At 40.7% G+C, this 27,642-nt stretch overlaps 1 protein-coding gene and 2 long non-coding RNA genes across 4 annotated transcripts in view; 1 reads left to right on the top strand and 2 right to left on the bottom strand.

Moving 5' to 3' along the window:
• stk32c (serine/threonine kinase 32C) overlaps positions 1-27,642 on the bottom strand; it is a 111,598-nt gene that overhangs the window by 83,520 nt on the left and 436 nt on the right. The window contains exon 2 of one of the 2 annotated variants that reach the window (XM_004554567.3): positions 25,969-26,118. In XM_004554567.3, the coding sequence (XP_004554624.2) occupies positions 25,969-26,050 (82 nt within the window). In that variant the 5' untranslated portion in view covers positions 26,051-26,118. Of the gene's footprint in view, positions 1-25,968; positions 26,571-27,642 lie in introns of those variants that run through there. The other variant, XM_076891918.1, reaches the window with a different exon arrangement.
• Positions 18,189-21,013, top strand: LOC143421824 (uncharacterized). The gene is made up of 3 exons (XR_013101422.1): positions 18,189-18,291; positions 20,671-20,765; positions 20,882-21,013. It is a non-coding gene; the product is annotated as an uncharacterized LOC143421824 (long non-coding RNA).
• Positions 21,341-23,597, bottom strand: LOC143421825 (uncharacterized). Its single transcript, XR_013101423.1, has 3 exons — positions 23,014-23,597; positions 22,264-22,352; positions 21,341-22,061 (listed from the first exon to the last, which is right to left on the bottom strand). It is a non-coding gene; the product is annotated as an uncharacterized LOC143421825 (long non-coding RNA).

Raw genomic sequence — 27,642 nt, 5'->3', positions numbered from 1 at the left:
TGAAAAGTACACAAAGGGCTGAAAAACGCATGTTCACTTCCTATGCCAGCTGTCCTCACATTAACACATAAATGTATGTGCTTCAGTGGGATGGTGTGATTTCAGGAACTATTTAATATGCAGACATATGTTGCCTGCGTGTATTAACTTATAGAAAGAACCCGTATAAGTATAACTTACAGTGAAACAACAGAAGGCAATGAGATCTTATAAAGGAAAGAAAGAAAAGAAACAGCCAAGCACAGACCAACTAATGCCAAACGGTGCTTGAGGTGACTCGTGACATGCATAGCGCCGTATTTAAGGACACGGACACTGTGGCCCAGTTTTTAGGGGTTTTTTTTTTTTTTTTTTCACCTTAGCAGCTCTGATTTGAGGTTGCGGCACGACACTTCATGCTTTGCCCCAGATACACCTGACTTCTGTAAGTCTTTACAGGTATATAGGACAGAGCTGTGTATTCAGTTCAACAGTCAGGTGATGCCCAAACCAGATTTTCTAACTTCAAATAAACGCCTACACCTGTAAGTAGCACTGTGGCTGTTTATGCAAACCTCTGATTTGTGAAGTGAAGCAGGTTTGTTTGCATAAATCCTCCCCCTGGGGTATGTGGGGCAGCTGGAAGGGAGGAGCCTGTGTCAGATTTAATAGTGTCACAATTCGGTGAGAATGAGAAAAGGGATGTGTGTTTTTGGGTGCCACTATAGCAAATCGGTAAATCTGCATGTGTGGAAACAAGCACTAGTAAATGAGAAACTTATTAATTAGGGATAAGAGATTAAGGGAAAAATGGTTAAATATGTGGATCAGTGAAGGAGAAACCTGATTTTCAGCCATGTGTTGTGTAAAAGTGTTTCTTAGTGAGCTTTTATAAGAGCACGTGGCATGACAGACTTAAGACACGCAAAGTACTGCTTTGTGCAGCTGGATGAAAGGGAAGATTATTATGTTTAGTGTCCAAAATAATTAAACCCAAAGCCCTTGGGCTTGGGCAGAAATCTGATTACTGACAAACTGCATGTAAACCTGGGTTTTAGAGACATAAACAAGATTTGATTTTCTGCCCCAATTTCCCTCAGTAAGTGTATTATGTGTATGCATGCAGTGTGACAAACTCTCTGCCAACACAACTGATCCCAAAACAGCAACACAAAGAAGAAGAGTGACTCTGGGTGGTTTGACAACAAAGAGGCACACCAAACCACCATGCCCATCCTGTCCCTTGTCAGTGATATTAAAAACGGTGTCACTTCCTCTGATCTCAATCAGCTACCTAAAAAACTCAGTCTGTAAGAAACAGGTTGCCTTCACAGACTTTGTAAAACATGCTGACAATGAATTGATGAGGTTTATGCTTCTGTTAACAATAGCCTTTATGTTGTACTAATCTTGTAATATCTCATTGTAGTGGTGGCAGTATTACAGGGAGTGCAGCATTATTAGGCAAATGAGTATTTTGTCCACATCATCCTCTTCATGCATGTTGTCTTACTCCAAGCTGTATAGGCTCGAAAGCCTACTACCAATTAAGCATATTAGGTGATGTGCATCTCTGTAATGAGAAGGGGTGTGGCCTAATGACATCAACACCCTATATCAGGTGTGCATAATTATTAGGCAACTTCCTTTCCTTTGGCAAAATGGGTCAAAAGAAGGACTTGACAGGCTCAGAAAAGTCAAAAACAGTGAGATATCTTGCAGAGGGATGCAGCAGTCTCAAAATTGCAAAGCTTCTGAAGCGTGATCATCGAACAATCAAGCGTTTCATTCAAAATAGTCAACAGGGTCGCAAGAAGCGTGTGGAAAAACCAAGGTGCAAAATAACTGCCCATGAACTGAGAAAAGTCAAGCGTGCAGCTGCCAAGATGCCACTTGCCACCAGTTTGGCCATATTTCAGAGCTGCAACATCACTGGAGTGCCCAAAAGCACAAGGTGTGCAATACTCAGAGACATGGCCAAGGTAAGAAAGGCTGAAAGACGACCACCACTGAACAAGACACACAAGCTGAAACGTCAAGACTGGGCCAAGAAATATCTCAAGACTGGTTTTTCTAAGGTTTTATGGACTGATGAAATGAGAGTGAGTCTTGATGGGCCAGATGGATGGGCCCGTGGCTGGATTGGTAAAGGGCAGAGAGCTCCAGTCCGACTCAGACACCAGCAAGGTGGAGGTGGAGTACTGGTTTGGGCTGGTATCATCAAAGATGAGCTTGTGGGGCCTTTTCGGGTTGAGGATGGAGTCAAGCTCAACTCCCAGTCCTACTGCCAGTTTCTGGAAGACACCTTCTTCAAGCAGTGGTACAGGAAGAAGTCTGCATCCTTCAAGAAAAACATGATTTTCATGCAGGACAATGCTCCATCACACGCGTCCAAGTACTCCACAGCGTGGCTGGCAAGAAAGGGTATAAAAGAAGAAAAACTAATGACATGGCCTCCTTGTTCACCTGATCTGAACCCCATTGAGAACCTGTGGTCCATCATCAAATGTGAGATTTACAAGGAGGGAAAACAGTACACCTCTCTGAACAGTGTCTGGGAGGCTGTGGTTGCTGCTGCACGCAATGTTGATGGTGAACAGATCAAAACACTGACAGAATCCATGGATGGCAGGCTTGTGAGTGTCCTTGCAAAGAAAGGTGCTATATTGGTCGCTGATTTGTTTTTCTTTTGTTTTTGACTGTCAGAAATGTATATTTGTGAATGTAGAGATGTTATATTGGTTTCACTGGTAAAAATAAATAATTGAAATGGGTATATATTTGTTTTTTGTTAAGTTGCCTAATAAATATACACAGTAATAGTCACCTGCACACACAGATATCCCCCTAAAATAGCTAAAACTAAAAACAAACTAAAAACTACTTCCAAAAACATTCAGCTTTGATATTAATGAGTTTTTTGGGTTCATTGAGAACATGGTTGTTGTTCAATAATAAAATTATTCCTCAAAAATACAACTTGCCTAATAATTCTGCACTCCCTGTATTTGGCTTTTAAAGTTGTATTCATCTTTAATACACAGAAAAACCCTATTTTCTTGAGCACCAATGGCTTTCAGGTTTCACCAAAACAAGGATCTTTCCAAACCTTAATCAAAGTGCTTTTGGTGTCGAAACCCAGCCACAGACAGGACTGAATTCTAACGCTGGTGTCTGTCTTCAGCAGTTGTGTCCTCTGTACCACAACCACTTCCTGCTAAGAGTTTAGCAGATGGTTTATGTTTTTAGATATCTAGGGTTTGAAATAAGCAATGGCATGATGGCCCCAGTAAAAAGGGTTATTTTAGGCGAGCTGACAGGCCAGTAACTGGCCCGTTTGGTGTGCTTCCACTAATCACAGCTACAAGCTGACCTATGAAGCAAACTGGCTTAAGCAGCTCTCCCTAATCAATTATTTCACATTAAGTAAAATAATTTTTCACACACACTGAACAAAATAATGGATTCATTCAATTTGAAGACAAAAACAAATGGTCTTTTTTATTTAAGCAGATTTCTTTGAATTTGAATTACCATCCAAAATGAAAAAAGCAAACAAATAAATAAATGTGAACTGAACTAAATGCACCACAGTCTGGAAAAAAGTGAGCTTTTATGGAGATGCAAACGTAATGAAAAGGAACGTGCCAGAAGGCAAAACGAGTCAGCGATTACAAGACAGAACACAGCACAATCATCAGATCTTAAATATCCTGGTTTAACAACTACTGGAGGCCAAAATTGTAACTGAAATTGAAATTTAATTAATTGCATATCAGAAATAAAGGACTCAAGTGAAAGTGTTTCACTGGCATTTGTGAATTTTTTTTTTTGATGCATGCAGACAAACTTCAAATGTTTCATTGTCATTTCTAAATTTACTTCACAACTATGAAACTCAAATTCACCATGCACAGTAAACACATCTTTAAACATCACGAAACCAAATTAATTCGTTCCAGAGAGCTGATCCATACAGCTCCTTGATTCCTTTTGTCCTGTCCTCCTGCCCTCAAACCCTTCTCGGCACTTGGCTGCCCCTCCCAGAGCCTGGTTCTGTCTGAGGTTTCTTCCTGTTAAAATCTTAAGTCTCATATAAGACATCAGTGAAAGCGAAGCTCAAACTGTGGAATAAAGATTATACAGTGGATTTCAGTAGATTCCCAGCTGTGTGTATTCTCACTGAACCTGTGTTCAATCTATTATTTTCTGCATTTTCGTACAACTCTGTATTGTTAATGGCCTTAGGCACATTTTCATAGTTTTTACCACTTAGGAAACATCCTTTTCCAAAGTGTACATGTCTGCTAAGTTGTTTTCACTCTCTGGAATATCAGTACTGGGGTGCTTTTCAATAATATTCTTATTATTATTATATAATAAGGTACTTTTATTTGTTTCATTACTATGAGCTACAATGTCATTAATGAGGACACATGATGACATTTCCACAACAAAATGTGATTTCTGATGTTCTGATTTTCCTTTTGCATATTTCTCACACTGAAATGTTGGATATCATCAAAGCATTCTGATATTATAGAATGATAACCTGAGGAAACAGAAAATGCCGTTTTTAAATGGTTATTTCAATTATTACAGGAAGAAATGCTATGTTTTTCTGAGATGTGCAAGCCCAGGGTTCCTGCTGGGTCTGTGGATGTCAAAAAAAGCTTACTGCCGTGAGGACTGTGTGCGCCTGAGGCTGGGACATCTGCTGAACTGGACTTAGTGTGACGTATTACTCCTTGTACACTTAGGACAGACAGTGAAAATGTAGTGTGATGCTTAAAGAAGATTCAGAAGCTTAACTGCACTAATGTGGATTTAGATTTTTAGGTATTTGTATGGTGTGTAGCAGAATAACTGATGGAAAGTTATTCTCTGCTATAACAAATATCTGCTGACCTATTGATGAGCAGGGGTTATAAATTCTGAAACCAAGCCAGGAAACGGCAATTTTACCACAGTTCATGCTTTTTTTCTGCACTCTGATACTCATGTGTCCACAAGGCTGATAAAAGGTGATCGTTGAGGTAACGGGTAATGTTGGAGGTCTGATTTTATGTTATTTTCTGCTCTTCATGATGATGATGATGATGATGATATAAAAAAAAAAAAAAAACAACAAGATGGTAAGCTTGTTGTTTCCAAGTGCTGTTGTTAGTAGAGCTGATCACCGTTGTAATCATGGCCAAAATAGGAAACTATGGTCAAAGCTAACAGATGAGAGCTTGAAATGGAAACATTAACAGTGAGCACAAAAGTCACAGCAGCAACCTCTGCATGATAGAACTGAATTGTGAAAATTAATATGGTAATCGTTTTGTCAAAAAATGTTAAATGATATCATCTTAGGCCAAGATGAAATGAATGCCACTGGCACTGACATTTCTACCGTGAAACAGGCTGCGTCTGTGCTTTTGAACTTCATATGGAGCTTTTTAAAAAAGCCTTTCAAAAACGGCTTTAATCAAAAATATTTCAAGTCACTGAAAGATGAGCTTTACTGATCTCACAAAAGTATTTAAGATGCTTTGCCAAGTTGGTGCTACTGGTCACGAGTTCAGCTACTGGTGAAGGGCAGGAGCTGTGCTCCTGTCTGTCTGCAGCACTAATGTTTGAAGTTGTGTGTCATCTGGAGGAGGCGACAATGTCGGCATCAGTAGTGTTGCAAATGAGTATTTAAGTAAGGTTATCAGTTTTTTCACAGGTCTACTGAGGACATATGCTGCCTACTGTAATGACAAAGAAATTGAAAGGTACTATAAGTATGAATTCTGCTAAAATCCTTACCAGCCATCATTAAACTACCAAAACAATAAAGCTTTTTGCTACCAACTACCAAGCATCCGAGCTGGAGGGGGTATGTGTTGCTGTGAGAGCAGATCCACTGTACAAACAGGAGTAGCATGCAAAGTCAAAGATAGCTACAGCCATCAAAAAGCTCCAAGTGGAAATCCTTCAAAGAAAACAAGAATGAGATCCTGTCTTAGTTCCAATAGTTACAGCTAAAACAAAAAAATTGGAAAACTGGAAAATATCTACCTCTTCCTAAAAATCAAGGAGCCATTGAGTTTTAAGTGTTAAATCTTCCACGGTGATTCTTGCAAACTGCATTTGTGCCTCAACAGAATGAAAAGCTTTACAAGCACAGCAACAGTAATGGAGGCACTTCATGAACAGTCGGCAACCCCCTGCTGTTGTTGTTGGGAGTTTTTTAAAGTACTTAACAAAAAGGAAAACACATACACACTTTAAGAGTTTTTTTGCACACATCCAACCACTTTTCCTCCTTAAAACAATGGACATACACCTGACATACACCTGACATAGAAACAATGCTCAGATTATCGGAAAACTGGTTTTAATTGGTTTCCATGGGCAATAACATTTGAGCTGGCTGCTAAACAGTATGCTGGAACTTAGTCACTGCACAGATGCCTCACAACAGACACAGTCAAATATAGCACACACACACACACACACACACACACACACACACTGTCTAAGTAATGAATTAAATAATGGGATTACAAACTACAGAGAGTTTACATCAGTCAGTCTATCAGGCGACTTTGTGATTTGCGATTTGGTGTGCGGTTGCATGAGCAAGGGCACCGTGGAAATGTACTTAGAGTTTCAATAAGGTTTCCCCCAGAATTGGGCGGGAGAGTCCCGTTTCTGTCCCGTCTTTCATGAATTTAGCACAGCAATCGAAGCGGTGGGAATGAGCTGAATATTGAGCTGAAGTCAAATATTGAACTCCACAGACTCCTGCAAGGGTGCCCAGAGGTAACACTTTCTTGACTTTATTACATGCTCCTTTTATCAATTCTCGTCTTTCATCTCCCTGTGACAAAGAAGAGCGACTTCGGGGTCAACAACACAGCTCTGTGTACTCGCTCTCCTTGTACAGGTCAGGAAAGAGCAAATTCAGTGTTTAAAAAGACAGAGAAGAAAAACAGAACGAAAAGACAAAACTGTCAGCCGCTTTGACAGCCCGTTGCATTCCTCTTGTCCTAATCCGTCCTCCCCGCACAGACACATACACACACCTCGACAAGGAAGAGAGACCTTTATTCCCCCTGTTGCCACCTCAGCATCAAGCTGAGCTCATCTCTTTGATGACTCCTTGGCTCAGGCAACCGGGCTGCTACAACTGTCATCGCCTGCGCATCACCTGAAGCAAACAAGATTACATAAGACCAGAGCAAGGGACAAAACAAGGCTGCTTTTATGAGCCCGTCTCCAGCAAAGAGGTCTCATCTTTAATGAAAAAGCAACCGTCTGGGAAAAGGTGACATGTAACGTTACAGTATGAGCTTAGAAATCCTTCTTGGTGGAGCCTACTTTGGGAAAAGTGCAAGTGTCAATAAATGAGAGCTGAAGTCCAGATATCGTTCATGCCGGCTCATTGTTAACAGCGTCCCGGCCTGGCGAGACGATTAAAGACGCCAAAGCTACTGCTAAAGGTATTAGTAACACCAGCAATTTTCCTACTATGACGAGTCAAAACGCTGCGAAAAAGGTCGACTGAGAGCTGTCAACGCGAACATCAGGTGCAGACAGCCGCACGTAAAAACACTGTTAGATGTGACACGCACAAGCAGTCCGTCGTTGTTAACATAAGTGGAGCCAGCTATGCAACTGCAACTAAAAAACACAGAAAACAAACAATCAAAAAAAAAAATATATATATATATATATCATGGCAGCACAAGAACAAGCTCTGAGTACAAGATCCATAGAGGCTGGGGTCTATCGCACCAGGCAAGACCCCAGGTGCAGGCTGTGTAAAGATGCCCCAGAGACAATCCAGCACATAACAGCAGGGTGCAAGATGCTAGCAGGCAAGGCATACATGGAACGCCATAACCAAGTGGCCGGCATAGTGTACAGGAACATCTGTGCCGAGTATAACCTGGAAGTCCCGAGGTCAAAATGGGAGATGCCCCCAAGGGTGGTGGAGAATGACCGAGCTAAGATCCTGTGGGACTTCCAGATACAGACGGACAAAATGGTGGTGGCTAACCAACCGGACATAGTGGTGGTAGACAAACAGAAGCAGACGGCCGTAGTGATCGATGTAGCGGTTCCGAATGACAGCAATATCAGGAAGAAGGAACATGAGAAGCTGGAGAAATACCAAGGGCTCAGAGAAGAGCTCGAGAGGATGTGGAGGGTGAAGGTAACGGTGGTCCCCGTGGTAATCGGAGCACTAGGTGCGGTGACTCCCAAGCTAGGCGAGTGGCTCCAGCAGATCCCGGGAATAACATCGGAGATCTCTGTCCAGAAGAGCGCAGTCCTGGGAACAGCTAAGATACTGCGCAGGACCCTCAAGCTCCCAGGCCTCTGGTAGAGGACCCGAGCTTGAAGGATAAACCGCCCGCAGGGGCGTGCTGGGTGTTATATATATCAGAGGTGTGGACTCGAGTCACATGACTTGGACTCGAGTCAGACTCGAGTCATTAATTTTATGACTTTAGACTTGACTTGAAAAAATGTTCTAAGACTTGTGACTTGACTTGGACTTTTACACCAATGACTTGGGACTTGAATTGGACTTGAACCGGTTTACTTGAAAAGACTTGATATTTTACCCCAAATATAAAATTTAACATGCATATTATATGGAGATTGAAAATGTGACGTCATTCACGGGTAGAACCGCAAAGGATTCTGGGAACTCGTGGCAAGCGGTACTAGCGCACGCAGGCTTTCAATTAAAATCAGTCACACAGCGATAAAAAGAAACACAAAAATGTCAAGAAGCTGTTGTATTATTAACTGCAATAGCCGGTCGCATGACAGCCACGGGAAGCCGATGGGTAAAGAGATCGGTTGTTATCGGATTACGTCGTTGAAGAGAAATTGTTCGAGCCATGTTTCCGAAGTAACAAAGAGGCGACTGGATTGCAGCCATTCAAAGATCAAATATAACGTCCCAGAACACTCCAGCTCACAGGTTAGTCTGCTCCAAGCATTTACACAAAGGTCAGTCTGCTGTTGTAGTTAATGCGTCATTTTTCTTAACATAATTGGTGATATAGGTTACAAGCAAGTCTGGCGCTGAACAGAAATTGTCGCGCTATGCTCCTTTGTTTATTGTGCATAAATAGTGAATTGTCCTGACACAATATTGCGTTTCGCTTCTGTTATTATGGTACATTAACAAAAACATATACTTTTATTCACAGGATAAAACAGGTTTTTTGTATCACTAATTGTCCAGTACGATTACAGCATACAATATTATTGTCACTGCTACATTTCTGTGATGGGTACCAGAAATTATTTCCACTACTAATTAATTACCGTTGAGCTCAAAGGTTATATTAATAAACGGTTAACGAATGTGTATTTATGAAGACGATTTGTGAGACTGGTAAACTTATGATACGTACGATGGTCTTTACTTTCTACACGGTGCATTTCAAGGTCCTGCACCCATCCGTCGGTAAACTGTACCTGGGCTTGTTGCAGTGACCGGAAGTTACTAAACTTCATGAGTGTATGCACTCACTCCAAGAACCGTATAATTATAAATATGCATATAAATATGCTAAGATGAGATAGCTGACTTCATCTAACTAGCAAATGTTTTCCAGGCTACGTTGGTGATTCAGTTTTTTTTTAATGTGTATGATATTTTTGTCATGCGATTTTAAAGCTGGTCCTACAACCGCATCCAAGAATAACATGCAGCTTATCTCAGAACTGTCGGTGAAAATTATTCTTGGAGCTAAGTTTAATTGAGCTGCATTTTAAAGAGGTGCAATTTCACAATTTGTGTATATTTTCTAAGTTCACTATTTTGTCATGTGTTGAGAAAAACACAGATTTTAAAATTACATGGTCTAATATTTACATTTAGCATAACTGCAACATTATTTTTTCGTTTGTTTTTTTTAAAGACTCGAAAGGACTTGAAATTCAAAGTTTCAGACTTGTGACTTGACTCGGACTTTTACACCAGTGACTTGAGACTCGACTCTGACTTGCCTGACATTACTTGAGACTTGACTTGAGACTTGAGGATAAAGACTTGAGACTTACTTGAGACTTGCAAAACAATGACTTGGTCCCACCTCTGATATATATATATATATATATATATATATATATATATATATTAGAGATGGCACGATACCACTTTTTTATGTCCGATACCGATACCGATATCATAAATTTGGATATCTGCCGATACCGATATGAATCCGATATGGTGTTTTTTTAATCAACAAAACTGTTTTTTAAATATCTTGCTGCATTTTGTATAAGTTCATACTCAAGTTTAAAACAACAACTACACTAAAGCTATTCTGTTATACCTGTATACAAAAAAAATATTTCATAGTACAGCAATACTGATCAATCTAATAAACTTAAACCTACACCATCCTCCCTATTCTGGTATTTTAAAGAGTACTTAGCATAAATATTAAGCAACCTAACTAATAGGGTTCCAACTCCCAGCAACAACAAAAATAAATAAATAAAAAATAGGGAACCACCCCTCACGCTCTACCTCATGATGCTTAATCGACGTAATCAACCTTAATTTGATGCAGTGTGGAAAAAAAATGCACAGAAATCAATTATTTTTCAAGAAATATTAAATAGATTCAACATCTTTCTTCAACAAAATTGCAGACTGCACAGATGGTACCTTCCCAAAGGAAAAAGTACTATAGCTTACTAGGGTATATATATTAGACTTAATAGTTACTATATACAGTAATGGACTTCTATTCATTTTGCATCAAATTAAAACTTTGGCTGTCAGATAATTATTTATTAAAAGCTCGAAATTTTAAATGAGAATAAGAAAGAAAAGTATGTCTTTGTGCCCCCTTTTCCCTGTTAATGCCCTATCGGCCCCCCTGGCTAAACTTTGCTAGATCCGCCCCTGCACAGTTACCAGCGTCAGCTACGTAGAAAAAGATCCTCGAGTAGAAAGTAATATTAAATAAATTCTAACAACAGCTGATCAAGCTTAAACGTGCTGCTGTTGTTCAGCCGCTGGTTTCCTCTTTCTGGTGCAAAGTGGGCCAAAAGCAAACTAGAGACACGGACTCCCGACAGAAAAGCCGATCAGCTGATCGTTAAGCAGTTTCATGATTGAAGTAGCAGCAAGAAGAGGCAGTCGCTTGTTAAGCTTAACGCAGGAATGCTTTACAAACATTCAGAGATGGACTTACACACTTGCTTTACTTCTCTCGGGATAACTTTGTCGGAGATGAAATGCCGGGTTGCTAGCGAAGCTCCACATGCTATCCAGACCACTGACAGGTCCTGCATGCCACAGCCGCTCTATCACGTGATGCATACTGCTCCGACGTGCTAACCTGAGGTGAGTTACGGTGTGTTGCAAGTTTTGTGAGGTGCTTTCCTGATATTTAATGGATCGGATTACAATTTTTATTTTTCTCCGATATCCGATCCAGTAATTTAGGTCAGTATCGGACCGATACCGATACGTAATATCGGATCGGTCCATCTCTAATATATATATATATATATTAGGGGTGCAACGATATTCGTATCGATATTGAACCGTTCGATACAGTGCTTTCGGTTCGGTACGCATATGTATCGAACAATACAACATTTGTAATTTATTTTATCAACTTTCCTTCTGAAGATGCTGTCTGTGTTGAGCGCTCAGTATATCTGCGTTCGACTACTCCGCCTAGGCTGCACTGTCGAGCGCAGATCCACTGAGCGCTCAACACAGACAGCATAGTCAGAAGGAAGAGCGCAGGGCAAGCTAGCAAGACAGAAGTTAAGCTCTCTTTGCAACATGGACCTCTCTCACCCTCATTCAGATCTGGCGTTTGGAATTATTTTGGTTTTCATGTGACGTATGACCCTGAAGGTAAGCGAGTCATGGACTAAAGTAAAACAGTATGTTGGATGTGCCACGCAATGCTCAATTACATGGGTGGGAACTAGTGTGTTAGCGCAGTTAGCTCGTTAACGTGTTGGCCGCCTAGCCCCTTGCACGGGGCGATCGGCGGTAGCTCGTTAACGGAGATTTGCCGTGTTGTGGCGTTCAGGTCATTTCAACGAGATTAACCTGAAAGCACTAGTGGGAACACAACGAATATGACTGCACATTTACGCCGACATCATCCTAGTGCAAAGACCAAAACAACAAGCATGCTACTAACTTTAGCCGAGTCATTTAGACAGCTGTTAGCACATGATTCTCCTTATGCTGCTGAGAATATAGCCCAGAAGAAGCGGATAGTATAGCTTTTATTTTGGAAAGAGACATTTCTCTGTAATAAACTCTCTTTTCCAAAGATGAGTGATTCCTCAATCAGATACAGGGCTTGCAATATCGCTAGCCCGACGTCCTGGGGCTAGCGATTTTTTCAGTCGGATTACCAAAATCTATCTCTTCCCTGCCTGTCGGGCTATTGTAGGAAGGAAAAATATATGTCAGTGCTTTTGCATTCTTTCAGAAATGTAGCTGGGCAATTATGTCATTGGCATCGGTGAGCCTCTGTCAGTATGTGACATATTGAAATCGCGTTTGAATTTGCGCTTGTTTTTTTGCTTTCACTTTGCAATCGCGCGAACTGTGTATAGAGAGCGACAGCACTGATCTGTGAGTGATGATAATTTGTGCACCAATTCCTCTGACATCGTCTTATCAATCGTTAGCTTACTACGCAAACATGACAAGTGAAATCTCCCGCAGCAAGCTTAAACATGTGAGAGGTTGATCGCGCAGAGAATCGCTGAGCGTTATGTGAGTGTGTGTGTAAAAGCAGCAGAATATATATTTTAATTCTGCTGAGCCAAATAAGACAGGTCAGGGTGAAGAAGTGACAGCCAAAGAAAAGCTTACCACAAAACGGAGAAGTTATGACAAATCAGACTATAAGGCAAAAACAAGGTGCAGCTTTATGGTTTCATGGACAAAAGAATTTCTGTGGCTGCAATATGACGAGCTAAATAACCAGGGCTGCACATAAGTGGTCCGCAGGTGCGCATTCGCTGTCAAAATAAAAAACGCGCACAAGGGTTAGGGTTAAATTTAAAAACTGTACTTTTGAGTTAAAATATATATTTAGAATTTTAATAAATGACAAATTAAAAAGGCATGAACATTTTTTTTTGTATCGAAAAAATATCGAACCGTGACCGTATATATATATATATATAACCACATCTTAATGTGACAGATTCTATTCATATAGTGTAATAATATAATCACGTAATGGCAATAAATGTGGTCTAAATTGGTCATTTTTTTCTACACTTAATGGACAAAATACTGGGCCGTGTGTACATTACACCCACAGAAGCTTTTATGACATCCCATCCTAAATCCACAGTTATCAATATGGAGCTGGTTCCCCATTGCAATAGCAGCTCTCACTCTTCTTGGAAAGTCTTTATACAAGATTCCCGAGTGCGTTTGTGGGAATTTTTGTCCATTCATCCAGATAGCATTTACGAGGTCAGACGATGATGTAGACTTGGCTTGCGATCTCTAGTTTTAGTTACTTTACCAAACTCATCAAACTGTGTCTTTACTCTGGAACAGAGTCATCCTGCATCGGCCGTGAATGCCATGAAGGCCCTGGAACACAGTTATTATGCTGATGTTAATGCCGGGTTTAGTAATAGGCAATTATTAATTCAGAGAGAGAGCTGGCGACTTACCATCAGTGCTCTGTACCTTTACATGGTCTGACACTTTGTAGCTGAGCTGCTGTGGTTCCTGAATACACTCGACTAATTTTTAGAGATCAGCTTCAAGAAATTAATCAAGCGTAACATTCGACCACTAAACCTAAATTTTTGTTCAGGAATTCGTGGATAACAGCAGTTTTATATTTTTACATTTATTTTACGGAGCTTGCACTCTCTGCTGGATTAACCATTACAGATACATAAAAAATTATTTTGGGAATTACCAGTAGTGTTAATTTTAGGCAGCTGTGGCATAAACCCTTACACAAGGTGGTGGTGTGATGAATTTGTTAAACACTGCAAGTACAGCTAGTTTGTGACAAATACATAGCAGAGCTGTGAGGCTCTTGCAACAGAGTCTTGCAGACTGCTGATGGTAATGCTCGCTCTGCTCTGCAGCCTCAGTGAGTTCTGATTAGATTAACCATCCAACTGCAATCCAAGATGCTGGAGTTTGAGTCCATCTAAGCCTGGGACAAGACATTCACTGGAGGGGCAGCTAAATGAGATGCAGGACAGCCACAGCAAGGAAAAACAGTGAAAAGCTAGTCAGCTGCGACTGGACTTTCAAAATAAGAGCAAGGCGATTGTTGATAAGTAAACTTATGTTAGATGGCATCAGTCTCTCAGGATTTTTTTTTGTTTTTGTTTTTAAATAAATGCTACAATGAGTTATGTTGGCACCTGTGTGATCCCTTCATTCCACGTTTCCTTGTGAATACATAGTAGTAGTTTGGAAATAAACTGATGTATGCATTTAATGATGGCCAGCCAAGAGATTAATTCAGTCTGAATACTACATGCTGAACAATGTCCGTGCTCAGCAGTCAGAAGACACTGCAATATGACCAGGACAGTCTTCCCACATCTTGCGTAACTTACTGCTGAGGCCAATTACAGTGGACTGCCACTGTGGCAAGAGGCCAGTAGCTGCAGGCAGCCATGAAGTTGAGTGGAATAAAAAGACAGTGAGAGAAATTGAGAGTCTGCAACAGAGATGAAACAAAGTGAGCGCCTCAGTATTCAGCGCAAATAATCAGCCATCCCTCCCTGCATCTATCTTTATCCTAAACCAAATCTGCTTTCAGTGCCTCGTGCATTTATCCTTGATGGAAAAAGAAGCTACAGACGTGCGAGCGTGCACGTGCACACACACACACACACACACACACACACACGCGCGCATCAAAAAAAGTTCAGTGTCCACAGAAGTGGAAATTTGCCTGTGGCTTTACATGAATGATCAAACGGATACAACAATATAACACCACCACAAACAGACAACACAATTAACAGCATGTTCTGCAGTCATAATCACGAACGCAGTTTAAAGACTTTGTAGATGCTCCGGAGCGAAAATAACAAGTTCACCAACTCCGTGCTGACGCTGAACTGAAACAGGCATTTGCCAGTTCTGCACTTTTTCCCCGAGTACTGTAGCGCATTCACAACAAGTGTCCTCTTTCAAAGCTACTCAGACTAGTTGAATGCTCCCAGTTCACACGAGGACTTGGAGGGAGTGAATTGAGTCGTTGTCTAGAGCCTGGCCAGCTGTCAGCTCCTACTGACTCAACAACTTTTACAGCAATTACCCATTCTAGATGCTGTTGGTTCATTCAGCTATTATTGTTTCAATCTGATTTGCTTCATTAATTGACTTAAAATCTTTAATATTCCCATGGTGTAGTGGGTAACGCATTCACCTAATACAAAAATATCTCTAGTAAAAACCTGCCAAATCAAATATGTGGAGTTATCTGCTGTGGTGACAATTGTGAATAAGGATTCAGCCAAAAGTAGCTTATTCTACTTAAAGTCTTTGTTTTTCTGATAAACAATGGCTTCAAACTGTCATATTTGGATTCTGAATAACTGACACATTTTTTTTAAAATCCAGTAAACAATACAAAAAATATATAACACCAGCATGTTTGTGTGAATGTCTACGTCTTGGCTAAATCTAAAGCTGCGATTTTAATGCTTGAGGTGTTGCAGTTTTTTCCACATGCAGACTTTACTTAGCCAAGCCGCCCAGTTATATTAATTCAATTCAGTTCAATTTTATTTATATAGTGTCAAAACACAACAATAGTCATCTCAAGGTGCTTTATATTATAAATAAATACCCTAAAATAATAGAGAGAAAACCCCGACAATCAGACCACCCCCTGTGTGCAAAAACACTGAGAGAGTGGGAAAGAAAAAAATCCCCTTTAACAGGAAGAAACCTTGAGCAGAAACAACCTGCAGCCATCTGCTGTGGATTTGGGTATTATTGGGTACCTAAATATATTTAACAACTCCTTTGAGTACTTTTACTTTATGTTTTCATCTCTCCAAAACAACTTTCAGCAATCTGTTTACATCTTATTACATCCCATTTTGAAAGTTCAGTAGCTGTTAAACCAGTTAGTCCCAAACATTCAACAGGATCTGAGAGACTCCACTGTCTCGGGCTATTTGGTGTTCAAGGTACCTTGGTGTTCATCTGAACAATAGACTGGACTGGACTCATAACTCAGACGCCCTCTACAGGAAAGGGCAGAGCAGGCTGTACCTGCTGCGGAGACTCAGGTCGTTTGGAGTGGAGGGCCCACTCCTGAAGAAATTCTATGACTCTGTTGTGGCTTCTGCTATCTTTTATGGTGTGGTCTGCTGGGGCGGCAGCATCTCTGCTGGGGACAGGAAGAGACTGAACAGGGTGATCCGAAGGGCCAGCTCTGTTCTAGGATGCCCTCTGGACCCAGTGGAGGTGGTGAGTGACAGGAGAACGGCGGCTAAGCTGTCATCCCTGATGGACAACGTCTCCCACCCCATGCAGCAGACTGTGACAGCACTGAGCAGCTCCTTCAGTGGGAGACTGCGGCACCCACGGTGTGGGACGGAGAGATTTCGCAGGTCTTTCCTCCCCACTGCTGTCAGACTCCATAATAAAGACTTTAACTGATCAAGCACACACATCCATACATATGCAATAATACTAAGTGCAATAATCCTTTCTGTCATCGTTGTATTTTTACTCAGTTGTATATAGTATTTGTATTCTATTTTTATCTTATTGTATATTTATTTTATTTTATTCTACTGTATATAGTATTTTATTTTATTCTATTCTGTACAGTTGTGTACTGTATTTATTCTTATTGTATTCTAATTTTTGCCTCATAACTTTTGCACTGTCCACTTCCTGCTGTGACAAAACAAATTTCCCACGTGTGGGACTAATAAAGGTTATCTTATCTTATCTTATCTTATTTATAGCGATGATGTTCAGCTGGCTGGAGAGACACTCTAAGCAGACCCTGCAGCAGGAGGTGAGGAGTACCGCCTCGCCCAGCTTACCAAAGATGAAGAGCACGAGGACTACCAGCTACATTTCAGCTACAGTGGAGCCGGCATTCAACCAGAGCATGAGAGACTCACTGAAGAGAGAGCTCATGAAACTGCTCAGTTATTTATGGTTGATTTAAAAAAGCATGTGCACCTCCTTTCATGGCACACTTTCACACACATCTCCACAGAATATAAATCTGTGAGAAATCCCGTGTCTGAGGCAGGCTCAGCAATTCCCCAAGCTTTATGCCAAGCAGAGATAACTGGGCTGAGGGCGGTATCAATCTTCTCATCTAACTCTTGGCAAGAAACCAAATTATCGCCATTTTCCAAAATGTCAAACTTTTACTTTACAACTTCACGAGCCTAGCAGGTTGGCAAGGACAAGTTTCGAATTTAACAAGTTCTGCATGCTCATGAATAAGAAAGACTGCTCTCAAATGGTGATAAAATGCATGATTAAATGTCTGACGGAGCAGACTCCATCACCATTTCTCCAAACATCGACTTCTCTTATTTTTTCCTCACACTCTCTGCTGTTGTTAAAGAGCATTCGAGCGAGTCGCAAACTAGCAGGATGTGCACCTCAATCAATTCCACAGGCTCCCTTTGCTAATCAAACTACCTGCCAGAAAAGCCCTTCTGGCAGCTACGCTTCGACATCAACCTGACCGCCTGATTATGTTTGCAGCCTTCTGAGCCAAAAGCTGCTCTAATATTACTGCCTAATGTATGCCATATGCTGTTTTCCAAGAAGCCAAAGGGATACTGTTTCTAAGAGACCTGACAGGCAGCAAGAGACATCTATATGGAATCAGAACGATGCCACCTTGAAACGAAACCGAAAAATGGATTGAAACCGAAAAAAAAATATTGTAACTGAAATAAATGTACTGAAAAATCTTGTATTGAAACCGAAAAAAAAATTGATAGTGAAAAACAATTAATTGAAACTGTAATTTTTTTTGTTTTCGCTTACAATTTTTTTTTTCCAGTTTCAAACCATTTTTTTTCGGTTTCAAACCATTTTTCGGTTTCAATCCATTTTTTTTCGGTTTCAATCCATTTTTCGGTTTCAAACCATTTTTCAGTTTCAATCTGCTGGCACTGTTTTGGCGTCCGGGGGCGCGCTGGGGGGACGGGGTTTCCGGCCCGCATGTATTTGCATATATTATAGAGGCCACTAGTGCTGACCAAGCTGCCATCTTTCTCTCTTCCCGTCTTTCAATGGCTGCTTCAATTTCAGCTTGAACTTCCAAACCGCAAGTAAGTAATCATTTTTTGTCATCTTTTCTTGCTGTCCCACTGGGCTGGACATTAGTTTGGTTTTTTTAGCTACATCTGGTGAAGTTGTGGTAAAATGCTGGTATTAGCCTATTCGTCGTAGCAAGCTAGCCTGAAGCTAATATTTGCTAAATTTAGGGACACCCGTGTCTCTTCAGGAGTTGGAGGCCGGTGTTCTAGGAGCGGATCTCAGGATCTCAACAGGCAGTGTTGGGCAGTAATCAATCAATCAATCAATCAATCTTTATTTATAAAGCACTTTTCATACAAAAAAAATGTAGCACAAAGTGCTTTACATAGTTAAAAGCAGCCCACCCCACCCTCCAACTCACTCCCCACACTCTCATTAACATAAATGATGTGAATACACACATATCCCCCCCCCCCACACACACACACACACACACACACACACACACACATATACACACACACGCGCACACTTAAAGAGTAAAAATTGGGCTGGGCTCGCATGAGCCAAGTGAGGAAACACTATAACAGGGAGCCGTCTGCACCGGGAGCCGGTCACAGACCGCAGCCTCCAGGCTGGGCACACAGCAGGAGGGAGGCAAAGGAGCCCCCCAGCCAGGCTGAGAGGACCCCCAGAGACCCAGCAGCCACAGTCGATCACAGCCCCGGTGCAGAGAGCGCCCTCTGAGGAAACACTGGAGATATGACACAATAGGCAATATACAGGATAAAATGATAAAATAAATAAGAACAGGATACAATATAAATATAAATAGAGTAAGAAGGTTAAAAAATGAATAAGAATAAAATCAATAAATATTAGGTAAAGTCTAAATTAATAATAGAATAACAGGATAGAATAAATAAGCATAAAATAAATAAACGTTAAGTAAAAGCTAAATTAAAAAGGTGGGTCTTGAGCCTGTTCTTAAAAACATGTACGTTCTCTGCGGCCCTGAGCTCCTCCGGCAGGCTGTTCCACAGACGAGGACCATACCACTGAAAAGCTGCCTCTCCGTGAGTATGTGTCCTGACTTTAGGAACGATTAAAAGGCCAGTACCAGAGGACCTCAGGGTCCGTGAGGGTTCGTATGGTAAAAGCAGATCTGAGAGATAAGAAGGCCCAAGACCATTAAGACATTTAAAAACCAATAAAAGAACTTTAAAATCGATCCTGAAACACACGGGGAGCCAGTGCAGCGATTCTAAAACCGGTGTAATGTGGGCCCGCCCTCTGGTCTTCGTCAGCACACGAGCTGCCGAGTTTTGCAAAAGTTGTAAAGTTGAAATATTCTTTTTAGGAAGACCAGAGAGCAGGGCATTACAGTAATCAATGCAACTGGTAATAAAAGCATGCATCAGCATCTCCGTGTTGGCCCGAGAGAGAATAGGGCGGACTCTGGCTATATTTTTTAGATGATAAAATCCAATTTTGGTTACATGTAACCAATACATGTAACATAATACATGCACCGGCGTTACGTATTTAAAATACAAAATATGAGTAAATGTATCCGTTACAATTACTGTTCAATAGGTGATATTGAGAATACAGTTAGTTTGTTGAAATAAATGGATTACATGGTGGTATTTACCTGTTTCATATGTTAGGCTATGGTCTCTCTATTTTTGGTAATTCCACGCCGGTGGAAACCCAAACAAAACACGCAATAAGAGCCTCTAAAAATTATTATACAAAAATGATTTAATATGAAGGCAATAGCAGAGTGTTACAGGCATCGCCCTAAACAATGTAGCCTCATGGGCAGTGTAGTCCGTGCTGCAGGGAGAATGGACTGCCATACCCGTTATGTGTCTGTGAGCGAGGAGGGAGAAAAAGGAGAAGTACAGCTGTCACGGAGCAGAAACGGGAGCTGGAAGCATGTAAATATAATAATAACCACTAAAGCCAAAAAGAGTGCCTGACGAGCCCAGCTGTAAGTAAGCTATTAGGACTCGACTGTACACTGTGTTCGTGTTTTCCTCCGAAACAATAAGCAGCCTTTCAACGCCTCTCTCTGTGTCTCGCTAGCAAACTTGACCCAGACAACAAAGTAAAGCTAGTTTTCTGCTATGAGCCTGACACGAACCGGACGTATTAGCCAGAGGTCCCTTTACTACGGTTCGGAGCCGCTGACCTGTTTTATATACGCGCTGAATAGTTTTCTACACGAGATCGCTGCAGCCTTACCTAATGTCCACCTACTGTTACTCATTTATATTAAGATTTTAACATCTAGTTGGTGTTGGTATGGCGAGTAGCCTTCAGTAATAGTAATAAATCACACAGCAATAGTACATTCATGTAGTTGTAAAGTATTCAGAATACATTACTTCTATAATCTTTGGTGGAATACATTTTAAAATTAACCTTCCCAACACTGTCAACAGGTTAGCACCTCATACCACAGTGCATCAAAGCAGTCTCATGAGCGCTGGGAAGGAGGAGCCCAGAGCCCAAAACAGACAGTGCAGGAGATGACAAGGTTAGTAATTGTATGGTGAAAATTATACTTTATCTTGATTGGCAAAAGAAAAGTAAATACAAAATCTGCTTCTCACATATAGGGCATTTCCAAAACTTCAATTTCTTTCATTACAGCTGTCCTGTGCCAGAAGTTCTGTTGACCCACAGTGAGAGGCATCATTTCAGAAACACCAGGAAGACTGAAACTCATCGCCAGGATCAAGCAGGGCTCGTGATCTTCACCAGCAGCTCCCTCACAAGAAGGATAAACCCAGCATTTCATGAACACTGATGGAGACCTTTGCTTTGTGTAATGTTAGAAGTACTCAGATAATCCTCAGAGGGTCTGGACTTTTACATAATATAATAGAATAGAATTCAACTTTGTTGTCATTGCACATGCACAGGTACAGGGCAACGAAATGCAGTTTGCATCCATCCAGAAGTGCTTTAGCCATGATATAGATATATTACAATATATATTAGAAATAGTATAGATATGTAAGTATATTACAGAAATGGGTCTATTATGGTGTGTTACAATGTACACGGTATGAAGTATGTTGTGAATATTCTATAACTATAAGTATGTACAGGCTGTAGTGAGTACAAACTATGAACAGGATATAAATATGAAAAACTACAGAATCTGAGATATACAGTTATACAGAAATGTGAACTATGCAAATTATAAACAGTTGTAGGATTAAAAATCATATGTACAGAACGATTATTTACACAGAACTATACAGTAGTGCAGTTAAGTAATAGCTATAAGCTATAGTAATATCTTTAAGTCCTGTAGAAAGTTAAATATATGTTGTGCTCACTGGTTACTCTGGTATGAATGACTCTGAATTACTTTATGATAAATAACACTATTGTCAAAAAACAGTGAAAGAATTCCAGATCACAAGTTTTTAGTTCAAATACAAGTAACAACCTTTGACTTTAATCAGGTTTTATTTAATTGTGTCAGAGAAAACATCACGTGCTCTTCATGTAGCTGAGTACATTCAGTGTTTAAAACAGAAGTTGTGCAGGTCTGAGATCAGCAGTTTTCTGAAACACCAAACTGAGGTCCTGTTAATGCTGATGTATAGTGACACAGTTACAGGGGTGATTAATCCTTTTGACTTTTTGTCTTTAAATTTATCAATAAAACAGCTGCAGCTTTCACTGACAGCACATGTGGTACTTTAACCTTTGTACTGTTTTCTTCAGTTAATTTTGGAGTTACTACAAAGATTGAAGACATAGGATGATCTGTCTGCTGTCACTGGGTGGTGCTGAGGTCTGAATCTGAGGACAGCTCCTGTAATCACAAACAGAACAGAATCATCACAAACTGAAATATAAAGTTTATCTCTCAAATCTGAAATACAGCTGATCCTTCTCTGTCCTCACACACTCGGGATCTGAAGTTGTTCAGTCCTACAGTTCTGCCGACAGCTGTTTATTTTTTTATTTGTTTTAAAGGCCTTATATACTAACACATTTTCTAATATCATGTTTACCTTTGAGTTGTTGATGCTTTATAAATGGACATCTGCAAAGATGAGATGATGGAGCAGGTTTCAGTCGAGGTTCAGTCTGCTGCTGCATCCTGGTCACAACATACAGAGGTGTTATCAGCTCAGTATTGAACAAGAAATATTAACGTTTCAAATTATTTGTCCTAAAGGATGCAAGCTGTACAGAGTACTGCACATGTGACTTTGTGAACATAATTCATTAAAAATAATTTGGACAGTTTTTTAACCTGAATATTTGTAACAAACTCAGTAAAAAAAATAATCAGGGGAAAAATGTAACATTTTAAGTTAAGCTGACAAGCGGAAGTAGTTGGTTTCAGTACATAAGTATCGGGCTTTGCTATTTAATCCGTAGCTATTGACTAATGAGGGGAATTTAAAAGTTGGCTTTAATGTCCTTCCACATGTGGAAAGCGACAGAAAACATGCTGCTGTTTGCACATATTTAATAATCAGCTCTGCACAGGAGCAGAAGCAGAGTCCAGCCTGTTGCTCTTACAGTATAATACTCATAATAAAAGTACAGTAACCGTGGTTAGTCACTGAGCAGCCCGGTGCGTTTCTCTTGATTTCTTTAGTCAGGGTAAATTCATTCACCTGCACGGGGTAGCTAAACGAACTTTACAAAACAAGTTTCCCCGACAGCCGAGTGCTCATTTTAGCTAGCTAGGTCCTTAGGTAGCTAGCTAAGGACCTAAATTACGGATTAGCTTACAAACACATTTAACTTACCAAAATTAATGCGGTGGGGCCTCAGGTCCTCCTGTCCGGTAGTCCAATTTACTGAAGAACACCTCAGGCTGTCACTTTGAAATAGTCGGTAATGTAAACACTGGACCTCTCGGAATCTGCCATTCCCGAACAGACACGTGCGAGTTTGTCCGTGACCGCAGCCGCGTCGTCAGTGTTTTCTCCAGTCATTGGTCAGCATTATAATATATGCAAATACATGCGGGCCGGAATCCCCGCCCCCCAGCGCGCCCCCGTTTTGGCGTACAAAACAGTGCCAGCAGAGTGAAACTGAAAAATGGTTTGAAACCGAAAAGTGGATTGAAACCGAAAAAAAAATTTGTAAGCGAAAACAAAAAAATTACAGTTTCAATTAATTGTTTTTCACTATCAATTTTTTTTTCGGTTTCAATACAAGATTTTTCAGTACATTTATTTCAGTTACAATATTTTTTTTCGGTTTCGTTTCAAGGTGGCATCGTTCTGATTCCATACATCTAGAGCCTAAGTCAGCATCCAGAAGGCAGCGCATCTTTTGCTCCGTTTGTTATCGAGGCTCGGGGTAAAAAAAAAAAAAAAAAAAGAGAGCCAGCTGCTTCACGAAGGCGGTGCCGAATCAGCGCTCCGCAAATGTTCAAGGTGATCAGTTTCACATTAACAGTTGTCTCTCTTTAATGCATATGTGCCCTCCACCCACGATGCCTACTGCTCCCTTTGTGCTCAGCAGACGAGTATTTTCATTGCTGCATGAAAAGCGAGCGCGCTCTCAAGCAGATCCCCGTAATGACAACATTGCATAATTAACATCGAATGCATCTTTGCCACCTAAGATCAGGCCTCGGTCTACGCTTCTACGCATAATCACAGCGGTGGTGACACAGCCGGTGATTAAGACCACAGTTGATGGTGGCGGTGATACTCCACCAACTGAATTTTTCACTGCTGGTGTTTTGTAGGTCAAGCCTAAGTGACACCTGCGTTACACTGATGATGGGAGGATAAAGACGAAGCTGATCTCTAGTTTTTCCCCCTTTTTTCACACTCGGCATAAACAAATCACACATTAACACAGCGACACAGTCTTGAAGAGGTTCTGACCTCAGCCTTAAAGTTTCCCTTTAATCGCACAGAAAAGCTAAAGAAAGCCAAATGTGCACAGCCCGCTCAAGAACATCTCTCCTGGCTTTGATTAACTGCTGCGAGTGCGAATGCCGTAGGGCCACTCCAGTAACCACTCCCCTTGATAGTGATCTGAACTACAGCTGGACACTTTTCCTAAAGGCAAGAGCTGTAGACTTAATTGGGTTACCCTTGTGTGCAAAAGGGGAGTACTAACACACACATACACACACACACACACACACACACACAGAGCATATGACCATATCCCTGCAGTGAAATGACCTCATTTACTCAAGTTTTCCGGCCAAATAGTTCTGCAGCAACAGTGGATTTTTTCCCCCCTCCTGCAGTCCATCATCAGAGATTCAGCAATCCAGTGCTGAGCTTATTGGGCTCACTTCCAAGAGGCTTATATCCCCATACACTGACAAGACATTACTTAACATTACTTTCCACGCATGACACTATAATCTTGTCTTGATTATGCAATTAGTTCTCCGTCTTTGAACACACAATATTTCCAAAGAGCTCGTTCAGGCATTAAAGTGTTTCCCCGCAGCGTGAGCTTGGAGGTATATACTGCGCTTCAGTGGCAAGAGCTGTGTTTTTTTTGGGGGGGGGGGGGGGGGGGGGGGGGGTTGTGCTTTGAGGACTGTGGCTTTAGCGAGACAACGGACTCTCCATATCTGTCGCTCTCGCCTTTTGCCTTTATGATCTCGCCACATATAGCTACAGACACGCGTCTCCCTCTCCCAGCCTCTCCAACGTTAACGTCTGCCCTTTGAAATGGACGATGAAGACAAAAAGGTGGAGGTATAAGGAGAGAGACGGAGAGATGCAGCTGGAAAATAAATGCAAGTTAAGGGCCAGGTCAGCGTAAAATACTAAAGCACATACATTTGGTCTGAGATTTGGATTTTTACAGCTTCATATCGAGTTCGGTGAATGTGCGTTTTCATTTTTTTGGACACTGGTGCTAAAATATAAAGACATTCGTTTAAATCTGTAGGTTTGTTTTGTTTTTTTCAAGTGGGCATTATGATTGCTGGAATACTAGTGAGGGATTTTTTAAGGTCTGACATTTTTCTTTGATGATCATAGAGGACAAACTTCCACACTAAGGATGCCACTCTCGACCAGTGCTGAAGTTAAAGGTGATGAAATGACATACGGCTTAATGTCTTAAATAACTGTAACTGTTCTTAACTTGTATTCAGAGTGAAAATTAATTACCCAAAAAAGAAAAAAGAAAGCGAAAATGACACGGAAAAAAAGACAATTCAGAAGAATCTGATTAATATTTCATTATTTAAAAGTTCCACGCCAAATATCGCGATAATACAATTTAAGCGAGGTTAAAATGCCGACACTGTGAGCTATAAACAACAAACACAGATAGTCCACAATATTAAAAGAGTGAAACGCCCAGTCCAAGTTATAGTTTGATAGTACTGGTAAGATTCATTTCACCTGCTCGGGGTCTTTCCATGTATATGCACTCAGCATCAGGTCATGTGATGAAAATGTACATTTAATCATCATTATTATTATTATTGTCATGATTATTGTTGCTGCTGCCTCCTGTAGTAGAAAGTTTGACTTCAAGCCTTGAAAATTTCCCACATGAACACTGTCTGTTCGCCGTGAGCAGCCAAACTCCGTCTAAACTCCTTTGACAGCGTTTAATTTCCTAACAGGAACTTTGATAACTGAGCCTGTGCCAAGCGGAGGGATACCGTGAAAAAAAATGCCATCGTAAGTGAAACATACACAATAATAAGTTCCAAAGTTGTTAGTGCCACTATTTGCTAGAGATTTGGTGACACCTTCACTTACCATCTTCCTTTTCGTCAAAAACGGGTCTCTTTGAAGAACTGTTGGCTCCCATCCTCTTCTTCCACTTGCCCCAGTGAAACATTGATGCTCAGCTTGCATTCCTCGCCTTCTTGGAAGAGAAACTACAGCTCTGTGTCGGACACCCTCCTCCTTAAAAGACAGTAACAACAGCCGTGCATTTCAGCCGAGACGTGTCCGTTATTTCGTTTTATTTCTCCCGTATTTGGTCTGCCGACAATTTGACCAGCGCGAGTTGAAGTCCTCAGAAGGAAGCGGAAAGCAAAGTGCAGCGCTTACCGACGGACAGGGATGATATTTAGAGCTAACACTGTTTGCTAAGTTGGAGGTTTGGGCTGGAATAACCACTCGGTGCTCGTAGTGTTCAGTTGCCTTGCGCAGCCAGACCGACGGACTCGTGTTTGATGGGGCTTGAAGAGTACAGACTACGCGGAGAGGGACTCAGTTGGAGAAGCCCTAACCGGAAGTGAGTCAGTTAACTGTAAAAAATAAAAGCTCAAAAGGACTTTTCAATCGCCTCAAAATTATTAGACGATGTATTTATGGTTTTATAATCCTCACTTATTTTGTTTTAATTTAGTGTTTTATTTTTTCTTTTAAATTGGAATTAGTTTCAGTTAGTTTTCAAGTAAGTTTAATTGTTTTCCGTTATTTTTATTTTTATTGTTTTTTCCCAGTCTAAAAAAACATAAGCACAAATATACATTTGTTATCTCATTTAGGTAGATTTCTAAGTACATTAAATCATTTCACTTATCTTTATTCTTTTCGGGGGTTAAGTTTCTACTTTTATTTGAGATAAACACATTTTCACACCCATTTTTTCTTTTATGTAGTTTATTATAATTAGCCAGAATAATAATGTAGTAATGGTAGTGTCAAATCCCTCTAATTTGAGATTTTAAATTGCATACAGAAACTGAAGTGGCATTAATACATAAAAATTATTCATCCAGTTCGACTCAGCAAATTTAGATCGCAAGTGTAGGTAAATGTGTCACAATGGCCATCAAAAGTAGCCTACTGAACAAAATCTCGATAAAAAAAATTTATTTATACGTTAATAATGGGATACCACTTGATTTTTGCCGCTTGTCCATTAGACTTTTATATTGAAAGCAATAACCGGAAACTACTAATTAGTATCCTCACTAACTTGACTCTTGCGAGAGTAGTGTGACAGTTGTTGGCTAGTGAGTATAGTCGACGTAACTCTGTATCACGGACTGTCGTGCAAATCAATACATTAGGAGCGGTGTGTGGACGTAAAGCCAGGATGGCTCAGGACAGAGTGGAGGCTTCCCGGCTCGCGTTCACAACAGAGGGAAGCCGTGTTTATCCTGCCGCCCAAATGAACCTCAGTGAATTATTCCACAATCTCATTAGAAAATGGATGGGTGGAGTCGGTTCACTGACTGTGGAACGGGATTAACACGTTATCTACACAGTGTGCACATTAGATCATTTGCTCTTCTTTTTTTCTCTGCATATAATAAAGTATATAAACATTTAACTTAAAAATATATACAAAAATTTTACTGAAGAAATATCAAGTTAGTCGCCTTGTTCTTGTTTTGCACGTGGACAGCTGCCAGCTTGTGTTGACCACGTTGCTATGGTTACAGCGTCAGGTCGCGAGACGTGTCTAAAAGTTAG

This window comes from Maylandia zebra, linkage group LG13 (assembly GCF_041146795.1).
Source record: "Maylandia zebra isolate NMK-2024a linkage group LG13, Mzebra_GT3a, whole genome shotgun sequence".
Lineage (NCBI taxonomy): Eukaryota > Metazoa > Chordata > Actinopteri > Cichliformes > Cichlidae > Maylandia > Maylandia zebra.
This window is presented reverse-complemented; position numbering and strand designations above follow the sequence as displayed.